General features: G+C 38.2%; 1 protein-coding gene across 1 annotated transcript in view; it reads right to left on the bottom strand.

Annotated features, from left to right (window-relative positions):
* LOC140725422 (ubl carboxyl-terminal hydrolase 18-like) overlaps nucleotides 1-20,471 on the bottom strand; it is a 48,788-nt gene extending 28,317 nt beyond the window's left edge. Inside the window, exons 1-6 of the mRNA XM_073040862.1 lie at nucleotides 19,898-20,471; nucleotides 17,568-17,741; nucleotides 15,541-15,688; nucleotides 14,426-14,522; nucleotides 10,127-10,272; nucleotides 6,409-6,488 (exon numbers count right to left, since the gene is read on the bottom strand). Coding sequence (XP_072896963.1) covers nucleotides 6,409-6,488; nucleotides 10,127-10,272; nucleotides 14,426-14,522; nucleotides 15,541-15,688; nucleotides 17,568-17,741; nucleotides 19,898-20,128 — 876 coding nt within the window. The 5' untranslated portion in view covers nucleotides 20,129-20,471. The remainder of the gene's footprint in view (nucleotides 1-6,408; nucleotides 6,489-10,126; nucleotides 10,273-14,425; nucleotides 14,523-15,540; nucleotides 15,689-17,567; nucleotides 17,742-19,897) is intronic.
* Between the last annotated feature and the right edge of the window lie 1,946 nt (nucleotides 20,472-22,417).

A 22,417-nucleotide genomic window follows, 5' to 3' on the forward strand; every position in this document is an offset into this window, starting at 1 on the left:
CTTTTCTTTTTACAATATTTTTACTCAGAAGAAAAAACAAGATTTACAGAGTGCAACACATAGGTACATCTCAACATAAATTGTGTACATTCATATATTATAATAAAATCGATCAAAATGTTATAGCATATCACATAGAGGTATACCACTCTGTAATCAAAAATTTAAAGATAGGTCATACATCATAAAATAAATTTTTTATATAAAACAAGTCAACCCCCTACCAACTACCAAAGAAAAAAGCTGATGGATGATAATGGATAATTAGAAAAAAAACCATATTCATTTAAAGAAGGGAAGATAGAAATATACATAAAAGTCTGTGCACTGTTAAACTTTATAAATTGGAAAAGTAATTTAGGAAAGGTCCCCAGATATCATAAAAAGATTGTTTCGAATTTAAGACTGAGCAGCGGATCTTCTCTAAATTTAAATAAGACATAATATCACGTAGCCATTGAAGATGTGTAGGAGGGGCAGACTCCTTCCATTTAAGCAAGATTGCTCTCCTTGCTAAAAGAGAGGTAAAAACTAAAACCTGTAGGTTAGGAGTGTTTAAAGTTATATCTTCATTTGCAATAATACCACACAACGCAGTAAGGGAATTTGGGTCAAATTGGACCCTAAAAAGTTGTGAGAAGGTATGGAATACTTCCCATCAAAACTTTTCAATTTTAGGGCAAAACCAAAACATATGAATTAAAGAGGCATCAGCAGAGTTGCATTTATTACAAAGTGGAGAAACATTCGGATAAAAACTGGACAGCTTCTGTTTAGAAATGTAAGCTCTATGAACCACTTTAAATTGTAGAAGAGAATGATGGGCACAGAAAGATGATTTATTAAACCGTTTAAGAATTTTATTCCATCTTTCATCAGAAATCTGACAATTTAGGTCATTCTCCCAAGCTTTTTTTATTTTATCTAAAAAGTCTTGTCTAGAATCAATCAACAAGTTATAGATACCGGTAATAGAACCATTAACAAAAGGTTTTAAATTTAAAAGATCGTCCAGTAAATTTTTATCAGGACCTATAGGAAAAGTAGTTAATTGGGAACGCAAGAAATCTCTAATTTGAAGGTATCTGTAAAAATGTGTTTTTGGCAGTGCAAATTTAGTTGACAATTGGTCAAATGAAGCAAGAGATCCTGAGATAAACAGATCCCAAAAACACTTAATACCTAGTTCATCCCAATCCTTAAAGACTTTGTCAGTCGTGGAAGAGATAAATAAAAAATTAAGGAGAATGGGAGATGATAATAAAAAACTAGCTAAACCAAAAAATTTTCTGAATTGAGACCAGATCCTTAAATTTTGCTTAACAATTATGTTATCTGTTGTTTTATTTGCTGAAAAAGAGTATGATCCAAGAACAGAGACAATAGAGGAATTTTTTACAGAATTAACTTCTAAGGAGATCCATGATGAGCAATCTTTACGATAAATATAATAGGACCAAAAAGTAATATTCCTTATATTGGCAGCCCAATAGTAAAACCTAAAATTGGGTAAGGCTAATCCACCCATCTCTTTATTTCTTTGTAGGTAAACTTTACTTAAATGAGCTTGTTTATTATTCCAAATATAAGATGTTAAAATTGAATCTAAAGAATCAAAGTAGGTCTTAGGAATAAAAATAGGTAAAGCCTGAAAAAGCCTGGGACATCACCTAATTAAATGTGATATTTATTGAACAGGGGCTTGTGTTGTGGCCTTGTCACTACCATAGGCTCTGACATTCCAGACATTTACACATTGTAACACTTCAGTATTTCAAATTCTTTGAGTTTGCATTGGAACAAATTTTTGTACAAATGCAAATCCTAATTTTAGTGGTGCTTGTGATAAACTGGATAATCTGCTTTTCTGGAATGGCAGCCGTATTACCTGATGTAGTCCAACATTTTTGCTGCTTACTTAACCGCTCCTTTAGAGCCACTCTGTCCAAAAATTATTAAAGAATAAGAGATGCTCGAACATTTTTGTTACAACTCAGCTGATGTTGCATTCTAGCACCCATGTCACTTCATAGGACTATCTCTATCTGATAGAATCTATTCCTCCAAAATTATCTTGGAAGGTAGAAGCAAATTCTTCATGACCAATCTGCTCTATTCAAAGACCAAGCAGAAAATACATGCCTGGGTCTACAGATCAACAGTCCACCAGCCAAAAAAAAATAGTAAGGTGGGTGCAGATGTTTAGCTATGAATTTACAGGATTATGTTTTTGGTTCTTTAAATAAGTTATGATGGAGAAATTAGAGAATGACATTTTGTAATGTGATAAGGGTGGAAGATGTGCTATAGACAATCCCTGTCATTTCTACTCTATATGATATTTCCAAATTACTCATTCATCTTCTGTCACTGTCACCTTTTAGCTAAAAAACATTTACAGTCCCAAACCAGTTTCAACTGATGCTGTTAAACCACTGGAGAGGAAGAATAAATTTAATATATTTTCCATTTAATGCCATGACCAAGAAAGTCATTAGGTCCACAAAGCTGTTTAATCATCTCCTTAAAGAATTCTAAATTCTTTAGTGCCAATTCCAAAACAGCAATAGATGGCTCCAAAATGTGAAATTAAGGGAGTTAAGAGATTATATTTCCCATCTATCCTCACATTGCTGACTGCAAGAAGTACCTCTTAAAGAGTCACATCACATAAGCAATACTCTTTGGCAACGCATTAGAATATGCTATAATGATTGCAGAGTCACCCTGGTGGAGGTAGTGGATGGGACAGAGAAACCAGCAAGGCTTTTAATGAGGAGTCAGCAGGAGGCAGCCTCAGTGCAAATGATATTAATGCCAGTTAGCTTTTAGAAAGTTGCTTCTAAGATTTGAATTAATTCCCGATCCAATAATTAAGGAACCAGTTCCCGATTTGTAGGATTTTGTCTTGCACTTCCAGCATTTAATTCTGAGGTCTAACCTGTTGAAGTGACCTGGTGGTATGCACTTGGATCCACTTGAGAATTATACATCAGCGTTGAGTGTCACTCCTCCTGTGACTGCAAGAACAGTATCCCTGACCCCTTCTTACATCAGAGCTATTAAATTGCTTCTTTTGGGAATGATTGACACCAATTGTTACTGAGACAATTTTGTTCAAAACTTTGCCAAAAACTAATATAGGCCAGTTGAGCAGCAGAAAAGCAGCACAAAAGTTATACAAAAACAGTTACAGTAGAAACAAGCCCTTTATCTGACCTCAAAGCTTACCCTGATCTTATACCAATCCCATTTTTATATTCACTTTATTTCCATCAGCTCTTTCCAGATTCCAATAGTCACCTACACAGTAGGGACAACTTATAACAGCCAATGAATAAACCAACTTGCATGTATCTGAGGCATGTGAAGCAACCAGAATATCCAAAGGAAACCCACATTGTTATAGGGAGGACATACACACTACACACAGATATACCACATGTCTAGATTGAGCTTGTGTCATTGGAGATGTGAGACAGCAACTCTACGGTATCACTCACATCCAAAAGTCCGTACCTGATTAATGGCTGTTAACTCTCCCAAATACAATGCAAGGCTGCTTATTGCAATTTTTCATCTTATAATACTAACGTGTGTGGAATCTACACAATTATACCTGATTTAATTAAAAATCTAAAGAACACAAAAATGATCAGGCATTAACATGACTGAAACATAGTGATTTCTGATTGATTTCAGCCACAATTGCAATTATTACAGATTCCTAAGAGAGAAAAGCCAATGATCTTAAAGGAACAGATTATAATTGAGTTCTGTTTAGAATCTACTACATTTCACATAGAGTACACAAGTTAAGTTTAGTAAAGTTTAATCGCCAAAAATAAAAGTAATTGATCTGTGACTATACTTACTAAATACAATATAGGTTGTATATAGTCCGGGGGCTTAAAAGAAACAGCTGCATCTCATAAGTGAAATGAGATTTGTGAATTGCGTGGAGGGACAGGGCAATTGTAGCACAGGAAGCCATTTGTTATTAATTGCAATACTCTTTACTGCATTTGCTGATGATGCTATTGTTATATCATGTCTTCAATTGTATTATGCTTATTCAAACTGTATTCTTGGTCATAGAGCATGAGCACAGAAATTAGCCCTTCAGCCCATCCAGTCCATGCTGGACTGTTATTCCGCCTACTGACACGCACCAGGATCATTACCCTCCATACCCCTCTAATCTGTGTACCTATCCAAACATCTCTTAAATGTTGTAATCAAACCCACATCCACCACTTCTGTGGCAGCTTGTTATGCACTTGCACCACTGTCGGAGTGAAGAAGTTCCACCTCAGTGTCCCCTTAAATATTTCACCTTTCACTCTTAACCTATGACCTCTAGTTCTAGTCTCACAAAACATCAGTGGAAAAAACCTGCTTACATTTACTCTATCTGTGCACATTATAATTTTGTATACCACTATCAAATCTCTCCTCATTCTCCTAAACTCCAGGGAATAATGTCCTAATCTATCCAACATAACTCAGGCCCTCAAGTCCCAAAACCATCCTTGTAAATTTTCTCTGCATTCTTTTGAAAATTATTGATTTCCTTCCTTTGGTTAGGTGACCAAAACTGCATGCAATACTCCAAATTTGGCCTCACCAACATTTTATACAGCTTCAACAACATAATATCCCAATTCCTCCACTTAATGCCCTGATTTATGAATGCTAATGTACCAAACGCTCTCATTTAGAACCATATCAACATGTGACACCACTACCAAGGAAGTAGGGATCTATATTCCCAGATCTCTGCTATTCCGCACTCCTCAGCGGCCTACCATTCAATGTGTAAGTTCCACTCCAGTTTGTCCTCCCAAAGTGCAACACCTCACTCTTGTCTGCATCAAGTTTCACCTGCCATTATTCAATCCATTTTTTCCAGCTGGTCCGAATCCTGCTGCAAAGCTATGATAGCCTGCCTCGCTCTCCACTACACCTCCAATCTCGGTGTCACCTGCAAATTTGCTGGTTGTTTAGACATTATCATAGCGAACAACAGCAGACCCTGTGGTACACCAGTAGTTACAAGCCTCCAGTTGGACAGGAAACCATCTACTATCACTCGCTGGCTTCTCCCGCTAAGCCAATGATGAATCCAGTTGACCACTTCATCTTGAATGCCAAGTGCCTCATTTGATCTCAACTGCCTAAACCTAATGTGCGCCTCACCATTGCTCGAAAACCAAGGTTCCCTAAAGCTGTTAGCTGTTCCTTTTATTCTAACAGGAACATACAACCTCTGTGCACTCAAAATTTCACTTTTAATTGCCTCTCATTTACCAAGCATTTATTTGCCAGAAAACAACCTAATCCACTCCTGCCAGATCCTTTCTGATATCAAAACTGGCCTTTCTCTTCTGTAAGTGATTTGCATGAAACTCTACTTTATTCTATAGCATACCATGCTATGCTCTGTGTAAATGCAAAAAAAAAAGGCAAGTAACAATTACAATACTTCATTCTGGTTGGTGCTAGATGGGTTGATTTGAGTATTTCAGAAACTGGTTATTTCCTGGGGATTTCACACAAAACAGTCTCTAGTTTACAGAAAATGATGTCAAAAGCAGAAAAAAAACATACCGTGAGCAGCAGTTCTGTGGGTGAAAATGCCTTGTTAGTAAGAGAGGGTGGAAGAGAATGGCTAGACTGATTCAGGCTGTCAGGCATCAAGCTAACAAGAAGACAACAGTAACTCAAAAAACAATACATTCCAACACTGGTATGCAGAAGAGCATCTCTGAACACCCAACACGTTGAAACTTGAAGTGGAAGGGCTACAGCAGCAGAATATCATGACAGTTTACTCAGTGGGCATTTTATTAGGTACAGAGAGAACCTAATAAAGTGGCTTCCTTCACCATTGGCAAACGAGAAATGAACAAATGAACAAATGAACAAATGAACAAATAAAATTGCTACTCAGTAGAACAGCACTAAACTTCATACCAAATGTAGAAAACTTTTTTTTATAGAGAGGCAGGCAGCAGTAGAAAAGTGTGACTATAACGTCTATGTTTAGGAACCAAGAATAATAATTTCGCTGAGGATGGAACAGGGGGCAACAATAATGAAGGTTAATGACCAATGTACGAAAGGACAAGAGTTACTTAGGCTTCCCTTCCTAACCACCATCAGATGAAACATGCTTAACAGGCATATGTTTGGACCAGTGGCTAGGTTAGCATTGAACTTGGGAGTGATGTTCTTCACTACTCGATAACTGACTGAAATTTGGTTCTGCCAAAAATACATTTATAAAAAGTGACAGAAATTTTGTAAAGAAAAAAACTGACAATCCGTATTTGTTTCATTTAAGTGTTCAATACTGCTTACTTTTACATCTACTTATAAAGGCCATTATATTTCTTCAGTACTTACAAGGTCTGTTCCCTTCAGTTGATCTTGTACTAGACAGAAGATGGCACGAAATAGTTCTTCAGCATCCATTTGAACCCTGACTGAAAATAGATGCAGAACTAAAATATCTTACAGAATTGGGAAATCTTTACACCGATTGCAAAATACAACAATTTCACCTTGCACCCTTTTTGTTTAGCAGTGGCTCCAAGGATTCATACTGTAGGTTGAAATTGAATTTAAGGATCTAGCTACTGTATTGGTAAAGTCCCTTTTTGTTTTACAGCTTATAGTCCACCGCATAATTCTTAGAACAGAGAATGTTGTTCATAGTATTGTGTATTTAATTTGTAAGATCCTTTGAGTAGATTTACATGTGACATTTTGAATTAAAGGTCTCCTTAATATTTTTAAATAAATGATACCACCTAGCATTTTTGTAATCTATTAATACTGTACATTAAATGTAACTGCAGAAAACAGAAAATTTGCAACAAGAGGCCAATCAGCACATCACATTTATGGTTGTTCTGTTCAAGATCAAGGTACTGCAGTGCATTCCAGATCCCAACCAACTACCGCATAAAATCATCCTTTTTCTTTTTGGTTCCTTGTCCCTGCTATTTGCTCTGATTCTGGGAACAATCTCTTTCTGTCTATATGGTTTGGTTCTTAAATGATTTAAAATACTTCCGTTGGGTCCCCTTGTGATCTCCTCTGCCCTAAGCAGAACAAATGTAGCTTCTCCAAAGTGTCTATGCAAATAAATTCCCTCATAATTATTCCAGTAAATCTCTTCTGTACCCTCTCTTAAAGAGTGACATCCAGAAATGCGAGCAACCTTCAGTTGTGGCTGAACCATTGTTTTATGAAGCTCCAGACTTCTGTAGATATGTAACATCATAAATCAGTTTAAATTATTTACACCTGTAGCATCACTTAGAGCCATAGAGTCACAGAACACAGCAGCACAGAAACAGGACCTTTGGCCCATCTAGTCTGTGCTGAACCATTAATCTGCCTAGTCCCATCGACCAGCCCCCTGACCATAGCTCTTCATAACCCTCTCATCCGTGTACCTATCCAAATTTCTCTTAACTGTTGAAATCGATCTTGTATCCGCCACTTGCACTGGCAACTTGTTCAACACTCTCACCATTCTCTGGGTGAAGAGCTTTTCCTCATGCTCCCCTTAAACAGTTCACCTTTCACCTTTAATCCACAACCTCTAGATGGAGTCATGCCCAACCTCAGTGGGAAAAGGCTGCCTGCATTTACTCTATCTCTCCCCCTCATAATTTTGTATACTGTACCTTTATCAAATCTACCCTCAATCTTCTACATTCTAGGGAATAAATTCCTAACCTATCAACCGTTCCCTATTACTTAGGTCCTCAAATCCCAATAACATCCTTCTAAATTTTTTCTGCACTCTTTCAATCTTGTTTCTATCTTTCCTGTAGGTAGGTGACCAAAACTGCACACAATACTCCAAATTAGGCTTCACCAACACCTTATACAATTACAACATAACATCCCAAATCCTGTACGAAATACACTGATTTATGAAGGTCAATGTGCCAGAAGTTTTCTTTACAACCCTATCTACCAATGACGGCAGTTTCAAAGAATTATGGATCTATATACCCAGATGCTTGTTATACCGCACTCCTCAGTGGGCTACCATTCACTGTGTAAGTTCCACTCTAGTCTGTCCTCCCAAAGTGCACTTGTCTGCATTAAGTTTCACCTGCCTTTATTCAACTCAGTTTTCCAGCTGGTCCAAATCCCGCTGCAAGCTATGATAGGCTGCCTTGTTCTCCGCTGCACCCAAATCTCAGAGTCACCTACAAATTTGCTGATTGTTTACACATTATCATAGCACCCAACAGTGATCCCTGTGGCACACGACTAGCTTCAGACCTCCAGTCAGAGAGGCAACCATCTACAGCCACTCTTTGGCTTCCTCCGCAAAGCCGATGTTTAATCCAATTCACTACTTTATTTTGAATGCCAAGCAACTGAACCATAAGAGACGTTGTCAAAGGCCTTGCTAAAGTCCATGTAGACAACATCCACTGCCTTGCCTTCAGCAACTTTGCTGGAAACCCTCTTGAAAAGCTCTGTAAGACTGGTTGGACAAAGCTTGCACAAAGCCACACTGAGTATCCCTAATCAGTCCGTCTATCTAAATACTTGTATACCCTGTTCCTCAGAATACCTTCCAATAACTTTCCACTACTAATTTCCTGGCTTATTCTTAGAGCCTTCCTTAAATAACAGAACAACATTAGCTATCCTCCAATCCTCTAGCACTTCACCTGTAGCTAAGGATGTTTTAAATATCTCTGTTGGGCCTCCTGCAGTTTTTGCAGTAGTCTTTCATAGGGTCCGAGGGAACACATTATCAGGCTCTGAGGGTTTATCCACCCTAATTTGCCTCAAGACAGCAAACACCTCTTTTGTAAACTGTATAGCATGACTTTGCTGCTGCAATGTCTTACATCTATAGACTCTGTGTCCATTCCTAAGTCAATATAGATGCAAAAAATCTATTTAAGGTCCCCCCACCTCTTTTCAGTTTTCCTTTCTTCTTGCTTTTGTTAAATAATGGCCCATGAGTTGTAGCCCAGGAGGAGAGAGATTCTGCACATATTTCTACTCTTGATTAAATCCATCACCAAGCATGGCACTAGTGCAGTTATGTAGTGTAGCATGTTAATGTATTAACTTAATGAGCCCTGGAATTGCAGCACAACCAAATGAAGAACACAAACAAGAGTTATAATAACTTTAGTAAAATGAATGAACAGGGTTAATAGGAAAAGGAGTGTTATTTACATGGTCTGTGGGCATTACAAACCACTGGTGTAATTTTATGTTGCAGCGCTCTTCCAAGATATCATTAAATAAAAACTTTAACTGATAAATGTTAATGATCCCATTAACCTTTAGATTTAAAACCAGAAGTGGAGAGAGTGAGCAGCTTCGAGTTCCTTGGTGTCAAGATGTCTGAGGATCTAACCTGGTCCCAATATAGCGATGTAGTTATAAAGAAGGCAAAACAGTGGCTATACTTCCTTAGGAATTTGAAGAGATTTGCATGTCAACAAATATACTGAAAAACTTCTATAGTTGTACTGTGGAGAGCATTCTGACAGGCTGCATCACTGTCTGATATGGAGGGGCTACTGCACAGAACCGAAAGAAGCTGCAAAAGGTTGTAAATCTAGTCATCTCCATCTTGGGCACTAGCCTACAAACTACCCAGGACATCTTTAGGGAATGGTGTCTCAGAAAGGCAGCATCCATTATTAAGGACCTCCAGCACCCAGGGCATGCCCCTTTCTCACTGGTACCATCAGGTAGGGGCACACACTCAGCGATTCAAGAACAGCTTCTTCCCCTCTGCCATCTGATTCCTAATGGACATTGAAGCTTTGGATATTTCCTCACTTTTTTAATATACAGTATTTCAGTTTTTGAACATTTTTGAAAATCCATTCAATATACGTAAATGATTTACTTGTTTATTTATTATTGTTTGATTTTACTTATTATTATTTTTTTCTCTCTGCTAGATTATGTATTGCATCGAACTGCTATTACTAAATTAACAAATTTTACTTCACATGCCGGTGGTAATAAATTTGATTCTGATTATATCATCATATTTTTACAGACTCTGCATTTTAACAGGCAAGTAAAATATCAAAACTACTGCTAATAGTACACTTACTGTTTATGTAGTTTAACTCTAAGCACCTACTAAACTTTGAAGATGATGCAATTCTACGGTCAGTGTCTTTCAGGCAATGGAACATTTTATGAAGCTGATCTGGGACGTGGTTAGATTCATCTTTCAGAATGTCTTCTTGTTGGCATCTTTAACAAAGGAACAAAACAATTGAGTATCCCTTCTGCTAATACAACACCCAGTGCGGCAATGCAAATCAGAAACACGAGGCATGGATGATACTTCATCCATGGGTCAAAGGCCTGGGAACAATTATCACTGTTTGAATACTACCAAAAGTGTCAGCCTCGGCAAAAACTGGGATTCAAACCTTGGTCATTACTGTTCTGTCTTGGTTGCATGTTTGCTGTCTAAACTACTGTGTGGTTTAGTATCATCATGCAATACTCATCATTTGAAATTATGCGTTCTCATTTTAAATTTATGCAGCTACTTCACATAAACAACAATAGTTACACAATTTGCCCTAAAATTTACCGTTGTGGAAATAGATCTTCATCTTAAATTGAAGATGAATTCAATTTAATTCATCTTCAATTAAATTGGGAATTTGAAATCTGCAGCTCAAAAGTGATCTAGATACTGGTAGGCCATGAACACAGAGGTATTGTTGGACTCCCTGCCTGAAGTATCTAAAATGTTTCAATGTTGTTTTAACTCTGCTGAATAGGTGCAAAGTTAAGAAGCAAAGCACGATGGTCAGTTAAACCAAAAATAATGCTGACTGAAAAGAATCTTGTGCTGAAATAAGATTATGTTTAAAGCTTATAGAATGTGATAGTCTGAACACTTAACTTACACTGTCTAGTTAAGCTGGCACTTAAAACAAAGTTGGGCCAAAATACTGGTTACAAAATAGAACAGAAGGACTTCAATAACCACAGAGCTTGGTTACTGTAACAAAGTAACTTTTTTTTTTACAGAATTCTACAGAATATGTATAAGGATCTAATTCAAGATAAAGCTCATTAAGAAACTGATTCATCTGACGAAGAAGAGACTGGCAAGTATGAAATGAAACATTTTTCTAAGGACTAGGGAAGATATCTCAGGACAGAACTATCAGGTAAGATTAGAGCATGCAGTTAACAAGGCAGTGCAGAAGAAAGAGACCACGTTATAATCACGCCAAGGTGCTAAAGGACAGATTGTCTTTTAGTTAAGTATTTCTTTGTTGCACTGAATTTGTTTAACAATGTGGGTATGATAATCAATGTATCCACTATGGTTTGCTGTATTCCTTTGCAAGTTTCTTGAGCTAAGTTGAATTACATCCCGAACGGAGAACATGCATTACCAAATTTTACCTGCCAGTAGATGGCACTATTGCCCAGCACCTGTTACAGCTGGCGCTGACAGTGTTAGTTGTCAGTCAAGTTTATTATCTGTAATTTGTTTGGACTTGTTTATTAGAAAAAAATTGACCCACCAATGAGAAACCGTTTAATACACAAAAGCAGAGATAGGGTATTTTCCAAGAACCAGGGAAAATATCTCATGAATCTGGTAACTGATGGCAGGCATAGAGTGGGTGGTCTGAAAGGGCAGTGTCTGTGCTGCATCTCTATGACTCCAAGGACGATCAAAGAGGAAAATAATATTACGTAGTTAGAGAAATGCAGCAAGCATATCTAGAAGGGAGTGCACAGTTAACGGGATAATGCTTGTCAGCTAAGTTGCAATTAACCCATCAAAGTTGTGCTGCCCATTTTAAATGATTGCTGCATAAGTTCAACAAAAATTGCTTTATTGACTTTATATATGGATCATCAAGAAGCATAATATTACCATTAACTAGCTCTTTATAAAATAATGCACACTGAGATAATGGTGGCAGTGAAATGATTAAATTACTGGACTAGTACATAGAGACTTTGACTAGCAGTCTACAGTAAAGGTATGGAGCACTACAGCACAGAAACAGGCCTTTCAGCCCATCTAGTCTGTGCCTGCTAGTCTTCTGCCTAGTCGCATCTATATGCAACTGGACCACTGCCGTTCAAAACCTTACTCATCCACATACCCATCCAAACTTGTGTTAAATGTTACAATTGAACTTGCATTTAACACTTCCACTGCCAGCTCGTATCATGCTCGCACACCACTCTGAGTAAACAAGTTCCCTCTTCGATCTCCCTTACATATTTCACCTTTCGCACTAAACCTATGATCTCTAGTTCTAGTCTCACCAAAACTGAAGGAAAAAAGCCTGGTAGAATTTACTTTATCTATATCCTCATAGTTTTGTATACCCCAATGAGATCTCCTCTCATTCTCCTATGCACCAGTGAATAAAGTCCTAACCTATTCAATTTTCCCCATAACTCAGGTCTTCGAGCCCGGGCAACAGCCTTACCATTTGCCCTACCATTCACTCTGCATGTCTGACCCTGGTTTGTCCTTCCAAAGTGCAACACCTTACACTTGTCTGTATTAAACTGCATTTGCCATTTTTCAACCCATTTGCCAAATCCCACAGTAAGGTCTCACTGTCCAGCATGGTCCCAATCTTGGTGTCATCTGCAGTTTACCACATTATCATCTAAATCAGAAAGATAGATGATAAATAATAATCCCAGTACCGATACCTGTTGCACACCACTAGTCATTGACCTCCAGTCAGAGAGACAACAAACTACTACCACACTCTGGCTTCTCCTCCTAAGCCAAAGTTGAACTCAATGGACAACTTCATCCTGAATGCTGAGTGACTTAACCTTCTCAACCAGCCTCCTATGCAGGGCTTTGTATACAACATCAACTAACTTTCCTTCATCAAACTTCCTCGTAATCTCCTCAAAAAACTGTAAGACATAACCTGCCATTCATGATGTCATGCTGACTATCCCTAATCAGGCCCTGTCTATCCAAATACTTATATACTGTATTCTGCCCCTACAACAACTTCCAGTAATTTATACACAACCGGCCTCAGGCTCACCGGCCTAGAATTTACTGGCTTATTCTTGGAGCTTTTCTTTAACAACAGAACAGCTATCCTCCAGTCCTCTGGTACTAATTTTAAATATCTCTGCCAGAGCCCCTGAAATTTCTGCACTAATCTCCTGCAATGTCAAGGGGACACTTTGTCAGGCTTGGGGACTTATCCACTCTGATTCGCATGCACCTCCTTTTTCATAATCTGAATATGGTCCATGATCTCACTAGTCTTTTTGCCTCAGTTCTATAAACTCTGTGTAAATAAACACAAAAAAAATCTATTGCTTACGGCTCCATGGATAGATGGCCATGCTAATCTTCAAGGTGTCCAACTTTATCCTTTGTTTCCCTTTTGATCTTAATATGTAAATAGAAGCTCTTGGGTTTCTCTTTCACCTTGTCTGCCAGAGCAAACTCATGCCCTCCTGATTTCTCTTTTAATTGTTCTCTTGCACTTCTTATACTCCTCAAACATCTTACTTGATCCTAACCGCCTAATCCTGATTTCAGTCTCCTTTTTTCATATCAGGGTCTCAAGATTCCTCAATAATCTAGGTTCCCCAAACTTGGCCTTTTGATGTCTTCCATTTATCAAGGATCTCCGTTGGAAAACAACTTATCCCAATCCACACCTCTCAGATCATTCTGATACCCTCAAAATTGGCCTTTTTCATCTAGAACCTTAATCGCAGGACCCGTCCTATCCTTCTCCATAGTTAATAAGAAACTCATGGAATTATGATCACTGGATACATACGCATACTTCTGTCACCAGTCTTGTCTTAATCCCCAAGAGAAGATCCAGTATTGTGTTCTGTATAGTTGGGACTTCTACATATTGAATAAGGAAACTTTTCTGAACACATTTGACAAATTCCATACCATGCAATCCTTTTATAGTTCTGTTGTTAAGAAGGCAAGGACAAAGTTAATTTATGTTTGGTTAAATTTATAAGCATACATATACTAAGTGACTTTTATAATTTGTAAATAGTTAATTGTTTGTATAGGTTTTGTTACTAATGATTTGCATTGGCCCATAACTTTTTGAAAACGGGAATATAGAATTATATGTGTGTGCCTTTTAAGAATTGAATGTACCATGTGGTATGATCTTTGATACATCGCTGTACTGCCCACTGCTGCTGTTTGAGAGATGACCAGCTTCAATAAAGGATGCTTTGTTGATAGTTCAAAGGACCAAAGAGCCTGTGACACTATATGTGCACAGTTCAATTACACGGGCATTTATAACATTTGCAAAATCTAGCTTGAGTGAAAACTCAGGATAAGATTTGATCTAAAACCAAAATGCAAAAGGCCAACTAAACTAGAACTCACCTCAAAATCAAGTTTCTGTATTCAGGAGTCATAAACAAAGTCTGCAGAAGAACATTCACACAGCAGCTGTTGCCCATGTTTCTGAGCCCCACAAACACTATGAAAAATAATGTTGTTAGATGTTAGATGTACACATGATGATATCCTTTACCTTTCATGATATGTTCCTTCAAAATTCTACTGGGCAGAAGTAAACAAGATACTATAACAAACACATAATCAATATGAAAACAAATGCTAATAAAAAGCATTCCCAATTGGTGGCTCTTAATGCACAACACAGAAGTGTTGGCGATTTAGCCTCTGCCTCCAGAATATATTACGCTGTCTTCAATGGAGTAAATTTAAAAAGCAGAGTGTAACAATGTAGGTATTTTAGCACCACTGAATGGGGATTATTTTCTTTGCCAGTAAATTACCACAAACAGGAATGAAGTAACTAATTAACCTATTTAAAATGAATTGCTGAGGTATACTTCTGGGACTGGCAATTTTTAATGTACATTTAGGATTCTTTACATTCATCTGAACAAGCACAAAATGTCACTGTTTAAAATTCTGTTTGAAAATGGACTCACTCACATTTACCCTGAAGCTTTAGTGTAACCTATATCTTCAGATGAATGTTCAACTATCACTTGGCTTCAGTACTGTGACGAGCCATGGTAAAATTCTGGCATTTAATACCACACACTGCAACTCATTTCCCTATAGCAACTGTAAAATTTCATTGAGTATTTACAATCTAAACCTAAACAACTGACTCTAAATGGGGTATGAATAAGCATCATGACCTTCTGTACCACAGTGTGCTGAATGCATATATAGAAATGATACACATCGAAAATAAAAACCAAATGAGACTATTCCAAATCTGCAGGTATTTGTCCTAGCCGAGTTAAAATAGGAATTCATTGTTTCATAGATCAGGGATTAAAAGCAATGGGGAACTGACACAGAGGAGGAGTTGAAGCCTGGGGTAGATCAGTGTGGTCATGATGAATGGCAGGACAGGCCTGAGAAACCAGCTACTCTATTCTTGGGTGTCCTTTGTATGTGTGGAAGAGGACGTATGAGGCATGGTAAGGGAGGCTACTCATCTAACACACACATACCTCTATCACCACTGTACTGTGTAGATCTCCTTTCTTCATGCTTGACATCGACGATGTTCTTTTCACAGTTGCTGATGCCTGTTGTTGAATGACTTTGGATTTCATTTCTGGTAGAAATATCCATTGAATCGCTGTTTAATTTTCTTTCCTGAAAAAGATCAATATGGAGTAGAGTCATTTTATATGCAACTCTATCTACAGTTTGAGACTAGAAAGCAATTGCTGATAAAGTAGACAATGAAATATAAATGGTAGATTAACAACAAGTCAAGGATCGTGAGATCAAATACTTGAAATAATGTTTACAGGCTAGAGTCAAGTGCAACCTGCATGCACATCTTGGAAAGATGATTACATTCCAATATAGCTCCATATTATAGCCAGTAAATATAGCAATGGATAATAATTATTAGAATATTCAAATTCCACATTACAGGAGATCCTAATGACACAGGAAGAATCTCCTAAGTTCTATTAAAAAAGCAAATCAGGTTTACTCTTGCAAGTAGATTTTAATAATCTGTTTAATCACCAAGTGTGGTAGTTATTTCCAAATAGCTTTATATGAGCTCCAAAATACTTGAGGGACAGGAGAGCAGCTCATTGGAGGGAACAGTAAAGGAAAGAATTCACTCTCACCCTGAAATAAGTTACTAAACTAGGTGTGCTCTAGAAGTTCAGGCACACTAAAGGGATATCAACCTTCATGAAGTAACTCTGAAGCTTTTTAAGACTCTCAATAACTTCAATGGTCCTTATTCTAACTATTGACTATGAACAGGCAACATGTCTGACACCTTAGAATGTAGAACACTACAGGACAGTACAGTCAAGCCCACAATGTTGTGCCTACCTAATAACCTACTCTATTATCAACCTACTCCTTCCCTCTTCTATAGCCCTCCATTTTACTAACATCCTTTCATTAAGAAAAATAAAATCACCATCCCCTATCATGGGAAATAACAATGGTACTGCTCATTTCAATAACTCAATAGGTTCCCCGATTCCTCTGACAGGTGAATCTCTGAATTATTGGCTTCTGAAACTGTCATTGCTTTATTAAATGGATTAGGTTTTAACTTGTTATGTACCTACCACAAAAGTTTTAACCAAATTAGCACGCAATCTGCCTGATGTTCAAAATGCCATAACCTAGGTATTTCCCAACTCTCAACACAAGCCTATCTTTAATTGATCTCAGGTAGAACATTACTTGAATGGGTCAGCGACAGCAAGGCAGGCATGTGGAAAATGTCATGGTTAGAGTGTCATTTTGCTTTTTTTCAATTCTTTGTTCAAGCTCATAGCTCAACACATTTTTCAGAAGCACGGCCATGATTTCTGCTGGTTAAAACATGTAAACTTATGATATTAATTGTGAATCTGTACTTACCCACTTGATGCTGTATTTGATACTGTGGATTCCCAATTCAGAAGGGCATCAAGGAACAGTGAGATCACCTTATTCACACTATAACTACTAGTTTATTTGAATACAATAAATTAGGTTACTGAAAACATTACTGAAAGTGAACTATATCATCTTGGTAATGTCCTACAGTATGACTACAATTCCTTTTGTTTACCGCAATTTTTGATGACTGCAAATTATGAAAGCTCTCTGCAACTATTGCAATGGCTACAGACAGGGAGCCACATGTCTTCTTTGGGAGGCTGAATCATCTGAATGAAACATATGTCAATGCAATTAAGCATTGAGCAGAATATCAGTTTAGTTTTATACTTCTACAGTTGAACAGCCAACATTGATATGAAAGCAAAAAACGCTGTAAAAAAAACTCAACAGATGAGGCAAGATCTGTGGTTACCAAAAATGAGCTAAAATTTCAGGCCGATGGCCTTTCATTGTATCAGCTATGATTGGCTCCCTCCATGACTGTGAACTTTTACAGTTCTTTTGACTTGAATGGCTTATCTGGTGGTGCCAGTTTTATTTGCAGTAAGAGTTACAGTTAACAAAAGGCATACAATTCAGTAATTCTTTTATTGTTAAATTTACATACACTGAAGTCTTGGATTCTTGCATTTGCTGAACTTGTGTTTGTTCTGATGATTGGATTAGTAGTCTTCACTAAACAGGCCGAGCATTGATTGCACTTGTCAGTTGTGTTGCCCATCAGGTACGTTGGTTGTCGATCAGCTACTTCGTGAACCTGGACCGGACTGAAGCGAGTTCTCTGCAAGAATCACCAAAGTAATATAAGGAAGAAGAGAGAAGGACATGCAATTATAAAGCCTATTGTGCCGCTTTTACATAAAAATTAAAATCATTGTTGAATTACTTTGAAATAAATTATTTAGAATCATAAGTTCATTTTGTATACAAGTGTTATAAGAGCAAGGAATGACCTGAGGTTTGGACAACTTAAGGTCCAGGCCAGATTGAAATGGTCGGGGTTGGAGGTGAGAGATGGACTAGTTTGGCTCGCTGCTCTGTGGGGTTTGCTCGAATTTGTGCTGGACTGATGCTGTGGCCTGCGACTAGGCGACGTCTAGATCAGCTGCAGTGATAGCTGGTGTTGTGAACTGCAGTTCTGAATGCTGTTTGTTTGCTTTCACTGTATGTACAATTTGTTTTTATTTCCCTCTCTCTCTGCACACCCGGTGTTTGACAGTCTTCTTATGTTTTTTAATGGGTTCTTTGTTTCATGGTTGCCTGTAAGGAGATCAATCTCACGGTTGTACAAAGTATGCATACTTAGATAATAAAATGTATTTTGAACTTTGTTGATGGTTCGTATTAAGAAAGATGAATTACATTTACCACATTGCAAATATGTAGCATTATTATTCACCACCCAGTAATAAATCTTTGGGAGATGACAACAGTAACAGGATCTAAAAGGCATCTGGACAGGTACGCAGATAGGTAAGGTTTTGATTGATACGGCTCAAATGTGGCAAATGAGACTTACCTAGATGGGCATAATGTCAGTGTTATCAATGTTAAGCTTGTTTCTGTGCTACATGCGAACATTTGAAATAAAGCCAAGCTATCTGTGGCTTTTTGTTGTTACTCTGGGGAATTAAAGCTTTCGAAGATAGATCAAGGAAAATAAGACCTACTGTGAATAGATCATCCAAGCACTGTGTAGCAGAGTAAGATTAACTTGTGTGTGAGATGCCACCGTCTCAGTAGCACTCTCAAATGGACAGCAGAGTGGCAAAGCTGGTAGTTGCAGAATCACAGCACCCAGGTTCAATCCTGACCTTTGGCAATGGCAACGTGGAGCCTGCACATTCTACTTGTGACTGCATAGGTTTATTTCAGATGCTCCGGTTCCTCCCACATTCCAGTCACTAAGTTGATCAAATAAGGGTGGAGTTGTTAGAATGTGGCCAGGAAAACCTGGAATTAGTGTAAATAAATTCTTAATGGTGGGCATATACTCAGTAAGACAATGACTCTCTTTCCATGTCTTATGATTATATAATGGTATTTAAGCGTGGGCAGTTACACTTCTTATATTGGTACAATCCTTTTAAAATACTGAAACATTCAGGTAATCCAAAACATAAAATCTGAAATAAATGAGGAATTGCTAGAAGGCAGTGTCTGTAGGAAAAAAAAAGCAATTTGAAATCATTTAATGAAAGGTCATGGACTTGAAATATTTAAATGAGTCCTGATATTTACTGGTTTCCATAGATGCTGCCTGGCCTGCTGAGTTCCTAAGGCAGTTTGTGTGTGTTGCTTTGATTTCCAGCATCTGCAGATTTTCTCCTTTGAAATGTTAACTCAGTACCTCTCTCCAAACAAACTTCCTTACCTGCTTGGTTTTTATAGTCATTGTCCTGTGAATTTTATTAGGGCAGGTAAGTTTACACTAGTGTCTTAAAGAATTGAGGAGTGCAGTGAAGAGCAAGGCAGACAGGTTTACAGAAAGAATTCCCAAACTCCAGGCACAGCTGTGATAAATGGATCCATAAAATCTGACAGTAGTCAAGAGCCTGGAATGTGAAGATTGCACAGAACACGGAAAGCTGTAACATTAAATAATTTGTTTTAATCATAACGTGGACACTGTGTTTTGCACTTGATTTTCCTCTAACAGAAAACATCCTATATTTTTAAATTGGATATAGCTCTAAAAATTAAGACATATCAAAATGAGCATGGCTATATATATTAACTATATACTAAAAAAATTCGAGACTGCAAGTTTTTATCGTTTAAAAATGCACCAGAGAGCGACAGATCTTGAAGTAAAAGAGAAGTGGAGACAGTATGTGAGGCCGAGGAGAGAGCAAGCTCAGTGGTGTTCTTCCCTCTGGGTCTTTAAGATAGTTTGTGGCAGCGACAAGCCGGAACGGGGTCAAATTCTGTCCTTACCTGAGGGGTGTCTGTCGAAAGTGCGTCCCTGTAGTCTCCATGGAACGAACGTTGTGTGGTGTAATCCCTGAACAAGTAGTTTGGGGAAATGGTTTGGGAGTAGGATAGGGCCCAGGGGCCGCTGCTCCTCCTCTGATTCCTGTCGGTGCCTCGGGGATGCCGTTCCTCGATTGCAGACCTGGAGTGAGTACGATCTGGCCCTCCAGTCCTTGTGTATCTACCGTACGACATATTTGCAGCCCCGGAGTCTCGCAGTTAATGAAGCCACTTGCATACGCCGTTTCCAAGCTACCGAAAGTGAAACTGTGCTCTTTCATTTCTTCGTCTTGACGACGCCCGCCCGCCCGCCCATCACAAACAAATCTCTGGGCATTCTTTGCGCAAGAGCACGAGGAACCTATCAGCGCACTAATATTTACGGGATTTTTCTGTCTCAGTTCAGACGTTTAGTAGTCACAGGTTTTTTTTCAGCCAGATTAAAACCGAGAGGACCTTGGGCTGAACATGATTCAGTGTTAAACGCAGGCACGCTGAGTATTCAGTCGGCTGTGTCCCAGATCTGTGGAAGCATCGATAGTGAGCCCCGTGTCACATGTTGTCCTTTTTTTGTTTACCCTGATTACTTAGTGGTTTACTAGCAACTTAACTATATGGTATGTTTATGCAATAACTCACTTTAGGTATTTCACACCAGGGCGGGCGTGTAATTTTGATTTTTTCGTCTCAAATTGGAACCATGGCAGGTTCAATATTGCTTCTCTTTTACCATTGCACTCAAGAAGAAAACAGGAAACACTCGGCATTTCAAGAAGCACTCATGGGTTGATTGCTTGTTATCAGTTGTAGTGCAACATTGACCTGAAACTGATGCCTAGTTATTCATATAATTGAATACAATATCTCTCAATAGTGTCCTGTTGTCTCTTGTTCATGATTTTACAAATATAAGGTAACACTATAAATCAAATTCCATTCATTCATCCAAAAACTATGGAAAATTAATTTGTTTGTTAAATGCATATGACAAGCTATTTTACAAGCCTATATTTACAATCTGTGCATAGTGAAATTGAAAACTAATCTCTGCAGGTTTTATTTATCATTATGGGTCATGATGGAGAACAGGCAGAGAGAGAACAAAAAGGGGAGGGGGAAAATAAATAAATCAGGGATGGGGTAAGAAGGGGAGGAGGGGCATTAACGGAAGTTAGAGAAGTCAATGTTCATGCCATCAGGTTGGAGGCTACCCAGATGGTATAAGCAGTAAATTCAACAGAATTTAAGATGATACCATGCTCGGAAATTGATTAGTTCCAACCTTACTAAATTCAGTTGTTGAATTCAATTCAATTTAACTAAATTCAATTGCTCTCCATGTAGTCTACAGTCCTGACGGTTAGGTGACTAACAGAACAAGCAAAGCCATCCACTTGAGCTAGTCTCACTTGCCTATGTTTGGCCTATATCCCTCTGATCCTTTCTATGTAAATGTACATGTAAATGCAATGTATAGAATGGTGTGTACATTATGCTTTTATGGCCTTTCTAAAACTTGTTCTACTGTGCAGCATCCATCCTGCCTAAGCATGTCCAGGCATGTCTGGACATGTTAGAAAACTTTTCAGCCTACATTAAATTGACTTAAATTATGTATTGAAACAACAAATATAGGCTATTTAAAAAAATGGTACGTGCGAGGGAAATTTCGCGGTGACTTTCATGATCAGCAGCCCAAAAATCTATATACACCCAAAATTATTCAGGAAGAAAGATCTTTGTTGTCCTCCCCAGCTTGCATCATTTCAGGAGACCTGAGCAGGGAAAACACAGAGCTCAAAGCTACAGTTGATTGGGAGATCCAGGAAGTTCCAGGCAAGAGCAAGAGAAGGATAGTGGACTCAGAGAGAAGATTTGATTGGAGTGGCGTAGAGAGGACTGGTGACCAAAGCAGGAAAAAATGGAGGAAGAAATGGAAGACCATGCAATCAAAACGTCTGGCCAGATTCATTGAAACTCTCAAGTAGAATTCAGTAAGTGTATCCTCACAAAAATCTAGGCTTTATAAGACACTTGTGAGGCCTCAAATGGTGTACTGTGAGCAGGTTTGGGCCCCTTATCTAAGAAAGGATATGCTGACATTGGCGAGGATTCAAAGGAGGTTCACAGACATTATTCTGGGAATGAAAGACATCATATGGGAGCATTTGATGGCTTTAGGCCTGTACTCATTGGAATTTTTTTCATTTTTTTGGCAGCTGAGGTGAGAGGACTGTGTCAGTGTCAGAGCCCTATGGAAGTCAGGAGAGGAAGGATAAAAGGAGCAGATTCGGGGAAGACCAGACTCTTTGGGTTGCGCAGGTGGCAGAAAATGTTGGCGTCAGAGGCCTAACCTCAGCTGCAAGTAAAAGAAGGGTATTGGCTCTTGTCTGAGTGTGCCAGTGATAGATTGTGGAGGCTTTGGCTTAACAGGCAAAGGCCAAGTTAAGAAGACAGGTAGTCAGGATGGAATGTTCCTCCTGT

This window comes from Hemitrygon akajei, chromosome 3 (assembly GCF_048418815.1).
Source record: "Hemitrygon akajei chromosome 3, sHemAka1.3, whole genome shotgun sequence".
NCBI classification, from domain to species: Eukaryota; Metazoa; Chordata; class Chondrichthyes; order Myliobatiformes; family Dasyatidae; genus Hemitrygon; species Hemitrygon akajei.